The 14,228-nt window shown below is 41.7% G+C and overlaps 1 protein-coding gene across 1 annotated transcript; it reads right to left on the minus strand.

The window, feature by feature from the left end:
* Nucleotides 1-8,940, minus strand: LOC115173932 (cytochrome c iso-1/iso-2). Its single transcript, XM_029732449.1, has 3 exons — nt 8,868-8,940; nt 4,225-4,440; nt 1-297 (listed from the first exon to the last, which is right to left on the minus strand). The coding sequence occupies exons 2-3, from the start codon at nt 4,391-4,393 to the stop codon at nt 152-154; spliced, it is 315 nt and encodes a 104-aa protein (XP_029588309.1). The 5' UTR covers nt 4,394-4,440; nt 8,868-8,940; the 3' UTR covers nt 1-151.
* Nucleotides 8,941-14,228: the final 5,288 nt, after the last annotated feature.

Below are 14,228 nucleotides of genomic sequence, written 5' to 3' on the forward strand. Positions count from 1 at the left end.
TTTGTGTGTTGAGGTGTGTCCTTATGTGTGTCAGAAGAACATGTGTACCAGGAGTGGGAGTAAGGTAGTAGAGAATGACAGGTGTGTGTGTGTGTGGGTGCGTGCGTGCGTGTACAGTGTCATACGGTGTGTGTGCATGCCGTGTGTCTGTCTACGAAGTGGCATCCTTTAAGTAGGCTATCAGGTCCTCTCTCTCTTTCTTCTTCTTGATACCAGCAAAGATCATCTTGGTACCTGGGATGTACTTCTTAGGGTCCTCTAGATAGACCATTAGTGTCTTCTCCTCCCAGACTACACCTACAACAGAGGAACAGAGAGAGAATGAGAGACAGTGAGAAACGTGGTTATGTAGGCATGTGTTTGTAATGAAGATGTGTACTTATATGTACAGCCAGTGTGTCAGTCAAATCAAATCAAATCAAATTGTATTGGTAACATACACATATTTCCCAGATGTTATTGCGGGTGTAGCAAAATGATTGTGTTCCTAGCTCTAACAGTACAGTAATATCTAACAATACACAACAATACACACATCTCAAAGTAAATTCATGGAATTAAAAAAATATATAAATATTAGGACGAGCAATGTCGGAGTGAACTTGACTAGAATACAGTACATACATATTAATGAGTCAGTGTGTCAGTCCCCACAGTAAGGCTTACTGTCCTATTTTACTGTTCAGATTTCAGTCCCCACAGTAAGGCTTACTGTCCTATTTTACTGTTCAGATTTCAGTCCCCACAGTAAGGCTTACTGTCCTATTTTACTGTTCAGGTATCAGTCTCCAAACTAAGGATTACTGTTATATTTTACTGTTCAGGTATCAAATGAAATCAAACTTTAGTTACTGTAACTTTAGTTACCTTACTGTGAAATGCTTACTTACAAGCCCTTAATAACCAACAATGCAGTTCAAGAAAGAGCTGTATCTGACAGTCTATCCTGCCTGTCCAGACATGTAGCTTAATCTGACAGTCTATTCTGCCTGTCCAGACATGTAGCTGTATCTGACAGTCTATCCTGACTGTCCAGACATGTAGCTTAATCTGACAGTCTATTCTGCCTGTCCAGACATGTAGCTGTATCTGACAGTCTATCCTGCCTGTCCAGACATGTAGCTGTATCTGACAGTCTATCCTGCCTGTCCAGACATGTAGCTCTATCTGACAGTCTATCCTGCCTGTCCAGACATGTAGCGGTATCTGACAGTCTATCCTGCCTGTCCAGACATGTAACTCCATCTGACAGTCTATCCTGTCTGTCCAGACATGTAGCTCTATCTGACAGTCTATCCTGCCTGTCCAGACATGTAGCTTAATCTGACAGTCTATCCTGCCTGTCCAGACATGTAGCTGTATCTGACAGTCTATCCTGCCTGTTCAGACATGTAGCTCCATCTGACAGTCTATCCTGCCTGTCCAGACATATAGCTTAATCTGACAGTCTATCCATGCTGTCCAGACATGTAGCTGTATCTGACAGTCTATCCTGCCTGTCGAGACATGTAGCTGTATCTGACAGTCTATCCTGCCTGTCCAGACATGTAGCTGTATCTGACAGTATATCCTGCCTGTCCAGACATGTAACTCCATCTGACAGTCTATCCTGCCTGTCCAGACATGTAACTCCATCTGAGTCTATCCTGCCTGTCCAGACATGTAGCTCCATCTGACAGTCTATCCTGGCTGTCAAGACATGTAGCTGTATCTGACAGTCTATCCTGGCTGTCCAGACATGTAGCTGTATCTGACAGTCTATCCTGCCTGTCCAGACATGTAGCTCTATCTGACAGTCTATCCTGCCTGTCCAGACATGTAGCGGTATCTGACAGTCTATCCTGCCTGTCCAGACATGTAACTCCATCTGACAGTCTATCCTGTCTGTCCAGACATGTAGCTCTATCTGACAGTCTATCCTGCCTGTCCAGACATGTAGCTTAATCTGACAGTCTATCCTGCCTGTCCAGACATGTAGCTGTATCTGACAGTCTATCCTGCCTGTTCAGACATGTAGCTCCATCTGACAGTCTATCCTGCCTGTCCAGACATATAGCTTAATCTGACAGTCTATCCATGCTGTCCAGACATGTAGCTGTATCTGACAGTCTATCCTGCCTGTCGAGACATGTAGCTGTATCTGACAGTCTATCCTGCCTGTCCAGACATGTAGCTGTATCTGACAGTATATCCTGCCTGTCCAGACATGTAACTCCATCTGACAGTCTATCCTGCCTGTCCAGACATGTAACTCCATCTGAGTCTATCCTGCCTGTTCAGACATGTAGCTCCATCTGACAGTCTATCCTGGCTGTCAAGACATGTAGCTGTATCTGACAGTCTATCCTGGCTGTCCAGACATGTAGCTGTATCTGACAGTCTATCCTGCCTGTCCAGACATGAAGCTGTATCTGACAGTCTATCCTGCTTGTCCAGACATGTAGCTTAATCTGACAGTCTATCCTGCCTGTCCAGTTATGTAGCTGTATCTGACAGTCTATCCTGCCTGTCCAGACATGTGACTCCATCTGACAGTCTATCCTGCCTGTCCAGACATGTTGCTGTATCTGACAGTCTATCCTGTCTGTCCAGACATGTAACTGTATCTTTCAGTCAATCCTGCCTGTCCAGACATGTAGCTGTATCTGACAGTCTATCCTGCCTGTCCAGACATGTAGCTGTATCTGACAGTCTATCTGTCTGTCCAGACATGTAGATGTATCTGACAGTCTATCTGTCTGTCCAGACATGTAGATGTATCTGACAGTCTATCATGCCTGTCCAGACATGTAGTATAATCTGACAGTCTATCCTGCCTGTCCAGACATGTAGCTCTCTCTGACAGTCTATCCTGCCTGTATAGACATGTAGATTAATCTGACAGTCTATCCTGCCTGTCCAGACATGTAGCTGTATCTGACAGTCTCTCCTGATTGTCCAGACATGTAGCTGTATCTGACAGTCTATCCTGCCTGTCCAGACATGTAGCTGTGTCTGACAGTCTATCCTGCCTGTCCAGACATGTAGCTGTATCTGACAGTCTATCCTGCCTGTCCAGACATGTGACAGTCTATCCTGTATCTGACAGTCTATCCTGCCTGTCCAGACATGTAGCTGTATCTGACAGTCTATCCTGCCTGTCCAGACATGTGACTCCATCTGACAGTCTATCTGGCTGTCCAGACATGTAGCTGTATCTGACAGTCTATCTGTCTGTCCAGACATGTAGATGTATCTGACAGTCTATTCTGCCTGTCCAGACATGTAACTGTATCTGACAGTCTATCATGCCTGTCCAGACATGTAGCTGTATCTGACAGTCTATCCTGCCTGTATAGACATATAGCTGTATCTGACAGTCTATCCTGCCTGTCCAGACATGTAGCTGTATCTGACAGTCTATCCTGCCTGTATAGACATGTAGCTGTATCTGACAGTCTATCCTGCCTGTCCAGACATGTAGCTGTATCTGACAGTCTATCCTGGCTGTCCAGACATGTAGCTGTGTCTGACAGTCTATCCTGCCTGTCCAGACATGTAGCTGTATCTGACAGTCTATCCTGCCTGTCCAGACATGTAGCTGTATCTGACAGTCTATCCTGGCTGTCCAGACATGTAGCTGTGTCTGACAGTCTATCCTGCCTGTCCAGACATGTAGCTGTATCTGACAGTCTATCCTGCCTGTCCAGACATGTGACAGTCTATCCTGTATCTGACAGTCTATCCTGCCTGTCCAGACATGTAGCTCCATCTGAGTCTATCCTGCCTGTCCAGACATGTAGCTCCATCTGACAGTCTATCCTGCCTGTCCAGACATGTAGCTCCATCTGACATTCTATCCTGCATGTCCAGACATGTAGCTCTATCTGACTGTCAGACTGTAAGACATAGTGGAAATGTACCAGTGCTCCACTTTAATGGCATCACACACTTCTACTGTACATTTATGAATACTTCATTGGTATCCACTACATGATATATGGTCAAACCATTCTTCTTCTGATTATCTTATGATAGAGAGAAAGTGTCATCCATACAGATGTGCTAGATATGAAAATTGACACTGACACACACACGCACACACGCACGCACACACACACACACACACACACACACACACACACACACACACACACACACACACACACACACACACACACACACACACACACACACACACACACACACACACACACACACACACACACACAGAGTGACCCTTACCCTTGTTGGTGTTGGCCTGTGTGTAGGAGTATCCAGGTGACTGTCCTGTCTTCCGGCCAAACAGGCCCCAGAGGTTAGGTCCCACCTTGTGTCGTCCCCCCTCATCCACCGTGTGGCACTGGGAACACTTCTGGACAAAAGCCTTCTTCCCTTTCTCTGTGTCCCCCATTGCAACTTGCTCTTTGTCCTGGACAGAAGGAGAACTCTGCTGTCTGCCTAAATAAAACAAAGGTTGAGTAGCAATTATGGAAACAAGCTACATTTAGTGTAGTTACTGTGTAGTTACGTGTAGCCTCATGACACCAATATATAACCTATATTATGCATGTCAGGATATGTGTCCTCGATTATTATTGACATGTCCCATTTCTCCCAATGATGTCACTATATTTTGTGTGCGGTACATTTTCGCCCCTTGCACAGTGGAGAACCCAGTTATTATCCAGCCTGGTCTAATAGACTAGACGTATCAGAGTAAATGTAAATCCAAATTACTCAAATGAGTATGATATGTTATGTTTGGTATGGTTACATAAGACAGAAGGTTACTTAACCCTTGTGTAGTCTTAACATTCTGTATACTCCCCTTGTGCTAAGGATAATGACCCGCCTTCTCTAAACCCCCAAAATAAAGCAGCTTAACTGAATTTTAAACCCAAAATATATTTTGCATGAAGACACTTGTTTTTATTACAACACACCTGTAATAATTGATTTCTTTACTGAAGTAGAGGTTTATTATTATTATTGCTAAAGGTACTGCATAGGTGTAAACATAATTTTTTTAGCAAGAGATAGCACTTGTATAGCCTAAGAAAGTAGCAGAAATGTGCAGAAAGTAGTTTTGAATGCATTTTACTAAAGGGAAACAATAACAGTCTTGAACATTTTTGGCAACATAGTGATAAATTCTTACAGTTGAAGATGGAAGTTTAAATACAACTTCGCCAAATACATTTAAAACTCAGTTTTCACAATTCCTGACATTTCATCCTAGTAAAAATTCCCTGTCTTGGGTCAGTTAGGTTCACCACTTTATTTTAAGAATGTGAAATGTCAGAATAATAGTAGAGAGAATGATATATTTCCGCTTTTATTTCATTCATCACATTCCCAGTGGGTCAGAAGTTTACATACACTCAATTAGTATTTGGTAGCATTGCCTTTAAATTGATTAACTTGGGTCATTTTGGGTAACCTTACACAAGCTTCCCACAATAAGTTGTGTGAATTGTGCCCCATTCCTCCTGGCAGAGCTGGTGTAACTGAATCGGGTTTGTAGGCCTCCTTTCTCGCACACACTTTTTCAGTTCTGCACACAAATTTTCTATAGGTTGAGGTCAGAGCTTTGTGATGGCCACTCCAATACCTTGACTTTGATATCCTAAAGCCATTTTCTCTTGAGATGTTGCTTCAATATGTCCACATAATTTTCCTCCTCATGACCCCATCTATTTTGTGAAGTGCACCAGTCCCTCCTGCAGCAAAGCACCCCCACAACATGATGCTGCCACCCCCGTGCTTCACGGTTGGGATGGTGTTTTTCGGGTTGCAAGCCTCCCACTTTTTCCTACAAAAATAACGATGGTCATTATGGCCATCATTATGGCCAAACAGTTCTATTTTTGTTTCATCAGACCAGAGGACATTTCTCCAAAAAATACAATATTTTTCCTTATGTGCAGTTGCAAACCGTAGTCTGGCTTTTGGAGCAGTGACTTCTTACTTGCTGAGCGGCCTTTCAGGTTATGTCGAAATAGGACTCGTTTTACTGTGGATATAGATACTTTGTACCTGTTTCCTCCAACATCTTCACAAGGTCCTTTGCTGTTGTTCTGGGATTGATTTGCACTTTTCACACCAAAGTATGTCCATCTCTAGGAGACAGAATGAGTCTCCTTCCTGAGCGGTATGACGGCTGCGTGGTCCCATGGTGTTTATACTTGCGTACTATTGTTTGTACAGATGAGCATGGTACCTTCAGGCATTTGAAATTGCTCCCAACGATGAACCAGACTTGTGGAGGTCTGCAATTGTTTTTCTGAGGTCTTGGCTGATTTCTTTTGATTTTCCCATGATGTCAAGCAAAGACGCACTAAGTTTGAAGGTAGGCCTTGAAATACATCCACAGGTACACCTCCAATTGACTCAAATGATGTCAATTAGCCTATCAGAAGCTTCTAAAGCCATGACATCTTTTTCTGGAATTTTCCAAGCTGTGTAAATGCACAGTCAACTTAGTGTATGTAAACTTCTGACCCACTGGAATTGTGATACAGTGAATTATAAGTGAAATAATCTGTCTGTAAACAATTGTTGGAAAAAGTACATGTGTCATGCACAAAGTAGATGTCCTAACCGACTTGCCAAAACTATAATTTCCTTAGAATACATTTTTGGAGTGCTGGAAAATGAGCTTTAATGACTCCAACCTAAGTGTATGTAAACTTACTTCAACTGTATATACTGTACAATGAGGAATTCAACTGCAAAATACTAGTCTTTTCAAATTTTTTAACCATTGCCCCCGCCCACAAGGTGTGTAAACAACTACAATAAACAAGAATAAAAAAATATATATATACAAAACAAAAACATGAAGAACATAAATCAATCAACTCTAATTAGCACATGTAGGATAGTATGCAAGTGTGTGTGCATGGACTTTGCAGATATATTTCTCACATGTGTAGCACACAGTATTTGTTTTACAGTCCTTCTTTGGGGGGCAAAATTGGCAGCTCCTTCCCTTGCCTGTCCCAGCTGCAGCCTCAGGTGGATCAGGACAAGATTCAGACCCCTGAACAGCTTTCACAAGCGCTGCAGAGGCTGCAGTGCGGGGGAGGCGCTCCCTTCTTTGAATGTGTGGGGTTACAAGTGCCTTTCCCAGCTGCTCCAGGAACACCCTCCTCTTGTTCCGCTTATCAGGCATCTAGGTAGGGTTGATCTTGTTCCATATCACGAAGGCATTGTATGAGGACACATCAATGACGTTATGGAAGATGACCAGGAGCTGGCAGGCAGTCATCCTCCTGCAGCTGTAAGTTCCAATTACCTTGTCTAGGGTGTCCACGCCTCCTTTGTTGTGGTTGTGGTCCAGGATGATGGCTTGCTTCCTGTCCTCACGATCACTGATCTCAGTCATTTTGTGTGCTCAGGAGAACCACATTCTTGTTCCTCTATGAGAGGTAAGAAACTAGAGTGGTGGTGGGGGTGAAGGCAAACTTTGATGAGAAGGCCTCTCTCCCCCTTGTTGCGAGGAGTGTAGGTGGGGAGCTCAGTCGTGTTCTTTCTAACTGTGCCAACCATGGTGAACTTCCTCTTCAGGAGCTGCTGGCTAAGTTCTATCAGTAGCACACATAATCTCAATTTCTCATTGCGTGTGTGTGTGTGTGTGTGTGTGTCTTTGTGGTTTTTGAGGTGTGTAAATTATTTTATAACTGCCAGGTCAAAAATTACCCTAAGACAATCTTTGTACCCTGGTGGTGTACAGCTTTCATGGAAATATGAACAAAGGTAATGTTTCACTTTTTCTAATGTTGTGGTCACTCTAGGAAAAGTAATCAAATTTCAAGTTGAAAAAATATCATTTAGGGGGTTTTCTCTGCTGTTAAACATAGTGGCGGGTCATTTTTGACCCGTAAGACAACACAAGGGTTAAGGCAAAAACGAAAGGAGGGTGGTTAGTCGGATGGATAGGTTGGCATATAACGAGAATATCTAGCATGCGTGTTCGAATCTCAACACGGACAACTTTTGCATTTTAGATAATTAGCAACTTTATAACTACTTACTACTTTAATCTACTTTGCAATTGCTTAGCATGTTAGCTAACCCTTCCCCTAACCCTAACCTTAACTCTTCAACCTAACTCCTAACCTTAACCCTAACCTTAACCCCTAACCCTAATTTGATGCTCATCAATGTTTCTTAAATGTTGAAGTTGTTGCAAATGTCAAACTTCAAAGTGTTTAAGGTTAAGTTTAAGTTTAATTTTTAATGCTAGGGTTAAGTTCAGGCATTAATGCTGACATATTAAGGTTAGGCATTAACTCCAAATGGTTAAGGTAAGGGTTAAGGTTTTGGAAAGGCTTAAAACATAAATCTCAAAAACAACTTTCTATTCCTTGGAATCAGAGGCAGATGCTTATGCCCTAGCAAACTGAAACTTACATGAAGGAGCAGCATCCCCCCAACATCCTCCCACATAAACAGACATTGAATACTGACTTGTATCCTGGGTGACCATACGAAACATAACATATCACACTAAATGGAGTATCTCTTATTTAGTTACAGAATCATATGAAATGCTCTGAGACCAAGTTGAGTTAACGCCCACCTCAGGTAGGAAAATACCCAGTACATTTAATCCGGATAAAATATAATCAGTCTATTTAGAAATAGTTCATAAAATAACCATACATGGTCTCACAAATGTTGTATCCAGAGAACTACATAGATATTCACAAAATGTTGTTTCGGTTTCGACTGAAGGCTACAAAAACAGAGAAAATAGGAAACATCTACAATTGCTAGTTGTTGGTTTGTTTTGAGGAGCACAAACTCCAAAATACGAATGAATAGATAAAAGTTGTCTAAATGGATTTATTAAGAGGTAAAGTCAACAAACAGGAGCTCACCTGTTGAAAGATGAAAGTGTGTCTGATTCTCAGGTAAATTACCACACCTTTAAAAAGTGTGTCAGAAACTTGACACAGTGCATATTCCATACCTTCTCGTGGCTACGCCCCAAGATAAACCATTAGGATTGGAAAGTAGAGCTGTCAAACACAACTTTCTCAAATTTCACGACAATCCCTGTTGAATAAGCCATGAATCATCATGCTGAAAAAAACATATTTTAGAAGCGCGTCGATTGAGCAATATCTTGGAAGCGATGCCAGCTATGCGAGTCACACCCATTTCCTATGGTAAGCCTATTAAACCTATTGAATAACTGAAACAGTTGTAGGAATAATAGACTCTAAGCAGCTTGTGTGAAACAAGATATAGCAGGCAGAAAAGGGACTAGAAATTGGTAGCTAATAATGTTTGCAAACAGATGTTTATTTTGTTGACAGTAAAACAAATGAACTAATCTTTGTTTCTTGTACTTTGTAAGGTATCTCTCTTCATTTAGCAGGAAACCTCACAGCTAGATGTTTGGGATTTGTGTTGTGTTGTGTTGTGTTGTGTTGTGTGTGTGTGTGTGTGTGTGTGTGTGTGTGTGTGTGTGTGTGTGTGTTTGTGTGTGTGTGTGTGTGTGTGTGTGTGTGTGTGTGTGTGTGTGTGTGTGTGCATGTCTGTGTGTGAATTATACATTAGCCTCAGTTATGGAAGTAGAACGACTGTCGGCTGCCAGTGACATGGCTGTCACGGCGTCGGTCCTGTAGAACGAGTCCTGAAGCTCCAACAGAACCGATTGGGACCCAAACATCCCTCAACCCCCACGGCTCTTTCGCCCCAACCCCCACTGCCTGTACCCCTCCTTGTTCCCCTCCAGGGAAGCTCCCCTGGATTACTCCTTCATCCCAGAACCAATGTAGCAACAACAAACAAAAAATCTTTGCAACGTGTAATGGAAACGGCATATATAGGATACATTTTGTACCTTCTACGGGGTGGATTTCATTATTGCGACAAATGATAATGGAAACAGTGTTTTTATTATTAATTATGATTTGCCAAATCATTTTGAAGGTGTAACTAGCCCCCTCTAAGAACAATGTCTAATTGCTGACACAAAAAAGCAACGTTTGGAAAAACATTGGTATGTGGATGAAGATCATGTTTAGGCAAATAAACTATAAATTGAAATAAATTGCTACTGTTTACAGTTTTGAGCTATTTCAGGAAATATTGTTTTTAGAAATGAGGCATTTTTCAGTGTCCCATGGGGAGAGATGCCAATTGAATAGCGCTCTCTTAAAAACGTAGATAGCTATCTAGTTATATGACATAAAATGCTGTGTAAAATAGCTAAAAGGCTATAAAGTTGCATTAACTGTAAACCTATCAGTCACTAGTGGAAATATTTATACCTGAAATTAAGTTACATTATATTTTTTAATGTATTTTACCTCAGACAATCTGGTAGTAAGGTTTCTAGCTAGTACTCCAAGCATCTTATGTTAACTAGCAAATGGCTAGCATTTATTGCTAGTGAAATTGCTAGATAGCAAGTTAGCATAAACTAGTGCTAACTGGGCTAGTCATTGTCTAGTAGGGGAATTGGGCGAGTTGACCCCAACACACTCATCCAACATATTACTAGTTTACTAAAAAAGTATCTACATTTTCTCTCTAAACAAGTGGATTATTTATCTTAAGGCTTTCCTACTTGTATATTTCAAAAATATATAGAGATCTAAGTTCTGTGGAATATATCTACAACTTCAAAATTTCAAAAATGTGATCAATTTACCACAAAATCATTTTGTTGAAATATCTCCAGAAAGTGTTGGGAAAATAATGTGGTGACATCTTGTGATCTTTATGTAAATTACAAGGGGGGGGGGGGGTACCCCAGGGAGCTAGTTACCCCTACTACCCTAACTATAAAGCTCCACTCCACATGTGATTCTAAATCCCTACTGCTTGCAAAATAAAAATGTTAAAATATAAAAATCATGTTTCTTTGCAGGACAAAGATTGTCCTGACTTTCAAGAATGCCTGAATTGCTTCGTCTTGCTTTTCTGGTTGGCTGGCAAGTTTCACCATGGCATGGACCATGGCAATATGTTGGCACATGAGAATTATTAGAATATACAGTGCCTGAAAAAGGACCCAATTGTCAAACTTCAGTAAAAGTAACGAAAATAGAAAATGACTTAAATAAAAGTGAAAGTCACCCAGTAAAATACATTAAAAGTGAATTGGACCATTTTCCTGTCCTGCTAAGCATTCAAAAATGTAAGGAGTACTTTTGGGTGTCAGGGAAAATGTATGGAGTAAAAAGTACATTATTTTCTTAAGGAATGTAGTGGAGTAAAAGTAAAAGTTGTCAAAAATATAAATAGTAAAGTAAAGTACAGATACCCCCCAAAAACGACTTTAGTAGTTCTTTAAAGTATTTTTACTTAGGTACTTTACACCACTGTATACATATTGGGCTCTATTCAATCCGCATCGCAGAAGTTGAGCTTTACAGCGTGATTCAAATTTAAGGCAATGTTCCTGCATTACACTTTGATCACCCCGACAGCGTTATTGTGCAAAATAATAAGCAGCATCATCTGGATATGTGTGCAACAAAAGTTCAACATTCACCTTCTGGTACCATTTCTGTCAAGCCGTCTACACATACAGTTTGACGCATACAGTTTGACACGTCCGTTTGATCAATCCAACATATACATCACACCGAACGCACTGCAACTGCCTCTGCAATGCAATGCTGCAAGGCAAATGCAGCGTTTCATTTATTCTGGTGTACCAAAATGCAATGACGGTGTGATCGAAGTGCTGGCGGAGACTGTATTCACATTAAACATTGGCTAAATCAGAAATTACCTTCACATTTCTATCTCGGAATCTGTAATGCTTCAGCTTTACAGATTTACTACAGTCCCTTTAAAAAAAATGTATTTGAGTACATATTTGAGTATTTGAGTCATATATCAATATTGATTGACTATAGGTTGTTATTGATTGATTCTAGGTTTGTTGTATTTTATAAGTACTCAGGTAGGATATTTCCTCTGTAGCCATAGTGGAAGTGTCCCTTGCGAGTGTCTCAGTGTATTCTGGGACCAGGAAACGGGGGTGTCTAACTTCGCTCTGCCGGGGACTTCTCAGCCTGTGTGGAGGAAGCCTACAATTTGCACTCTTCATCTGAGGCAAAACTTCTGAATGTGAACTCCAGAGAACTTGCTAGCTACAATGTATACTCCTCTGGATACACTGCTGCAGTACACCCTTTACAGTAACAGGTTGAGCAAAAACTGGTTGAATCAACAGTGTTTCCACGCCATTAAAAAAAAATCTATGTGATGACATTGAATCAATGTGGAAAACTGATTGCCTTTGCAGAAAATCATCAATGTAAAATAATTTTGTCTTTTTTTTCACCTAACTTTTATCCTAAATCCAATGGCATGGTGAAGTGTTTTGTTGATTTCATGTTGAATTCACGTTAGTTGACAAATCAAAACTAGACGTTGAACTGACATCTGTGCCCAGTGGGAAGTGATATGACCCCTCACTCACATGGTCTAGCTATTACACTAACCTATCTATCATTAGCTAAGTACTGTGCTTGACTTGGATTGAAATAGATGCCAGTACTCATTTTGGGTGCCGGTACTGTTTATATTTAGTTGCAGGAGCTGCACGTCAAGCACTGACTGTGTACCTGTTTTTTCTCCAGATATTACATTATCTATTTAAGTACTAAGTATACCTTTTCTTCCAATTCCGAGGAGGGTGAGGGAGCTCTCACGTGAGGTCGCCGTCTCATAAGGACGGTTCAGTGAATCCCTTGAGACCCCCTCTGTCGCTCTCTTTGCCTTGACAAACTCCCTGTAGCCTGGCCAACAATGAGCTCACTTTAATATTTCCCCAAATCTTTTTTAATTGTATTGCCTACATCACTTCACGATGTTGATCATGGTGAATATAATGTCTGATACCATTCCCACCAGAGCTCCATTATTTCATCAGATGGTACAGATAGGCCTGGGTGTAATGGATTAGGTCATCACATTAGCTACACTACATGACCAAAAGTATGTGGACACCTGCTTGTCAAAAATCTCATTCCTAAATCATGTGCATTAACATGGAGTTGGTCCCCCCTTTTCTGCTATAACAGCCTCCACTCTTTTGGGAAGGTTTTGCACTAGATGTTGGAACATTGCTGTGGGGACTTGCTTCCATTCAGCCACAAGAGCATTAGTGAGGTCGGGCACTGATGTTGGGCGATTAAGCCTGGCTTACAGTTGCCGTTCCAATTAATCCCAAAGATGTTCGATAGGGTTGAGGTCAGTGCTCTGCGCAGGCCAGTCAAGTTCTTCCACACCGATCTCGACAAACCATTTCTGTATGGACCTGTCTTAGTGCATGAGGGCATTGCTGAAACAGGAATGGGCCTTCCCCAAACTGTTGCCACAAAGTTGGAAGCATGGAATCGTCTAGAATGACATTGTATGCTGTAGCATTTGATTTCCCTTCACTGGAACTAAGGGGCCTAGCCCGAACCATGAAAAACAGCCCCAGACCATTATTACTCCTCCACCAAACTTTACAGTTGTCACTATGCATTGCGGCAGGTAGCGTTCTCCTGGCATCTGCCAAACCCAGATTCGTCCGTCGGACTGCCAGATGGTGAAGTGTGATTCATCACACCAGAGAACGCGTTTCTACTGCTTTAGAGTCATAGCATCAAGCTTTACACCACTCCAGCCGACACTTGGTATGGCGCATGGTGATCTTAGGCTTGTGTGTGGCTGACAAACAGTTATAGTGCTGACATTGCTTCCAGAGACAGTTTGGAACTCGGTAGTGAGTGTTGCAACCGAGGACAGACGATTTTATGCGCTACGCACTTCAGTACTCGCCTGTCCTGTTCTGTGAGCTTGTGTGGCCTACCACTTCACGGCACAGTTTCTGTTGCTCCTAGATGTTTCCACTTCACAATAACAGCACTTACAGTTGACTGGGGCAGCCCTAGCAGGGCAGAAATTTGAACAACTGACTTGTTGGAATGGTGGCATCCTACGATGGTGCCACGTTGAAAGTCACTGAGCTCTTCAGTAAAACCCTTCTACTGCCAATGTTTGTCTATGGAGATTGCATGGCTGTGTGCTCGATTTTATACACCTACCTGAAATAGCCAAATCCACTAATTTGAAGGGGTGTCCATATACTTTTGTATATACACAGTGTAGTGTATATCGATATACTACATGTATGATGTATTGTTGTTTGATAGGCTACATTGCTGTTTCAAGAAGTGGAACTTTGAGAAGTTGACATTTGGTAGACCACATTCAGGATCTGT

This window comes from Salmo trutta, chromosome 34 (assembly GCF_901001165.1).
Source record: "Salmo trutta chromosome 34, fSalTru1.1, whole genome shotgun sequence".
NCBI classification, from domain to species: Eukaryota; Metazoa; Chordata; class Actinopteri; order Salmoniformes; family Salmonidae; genus Salmo; species Salmo trutta.

What these genes read in the sequence shown, in the direction of transcription:
- LOC115173932 (XM_029732449.1), bottom strand. Translation starts at nt 4,393, where the DNA reads ATGGGGGACACAGAGAAAGGGAAGAAGGCTTTTGTCCAGAAGTGTTCC. An exon ending in ACAGGCCAACACCAACAAGG is followed by an intron (nt 298 to 4,224) that starts GTAAGGGTCACT and finishes CCTCTGTTGTAG; the next exon opens with GTGTAGTCTGGGAGGAGAAG.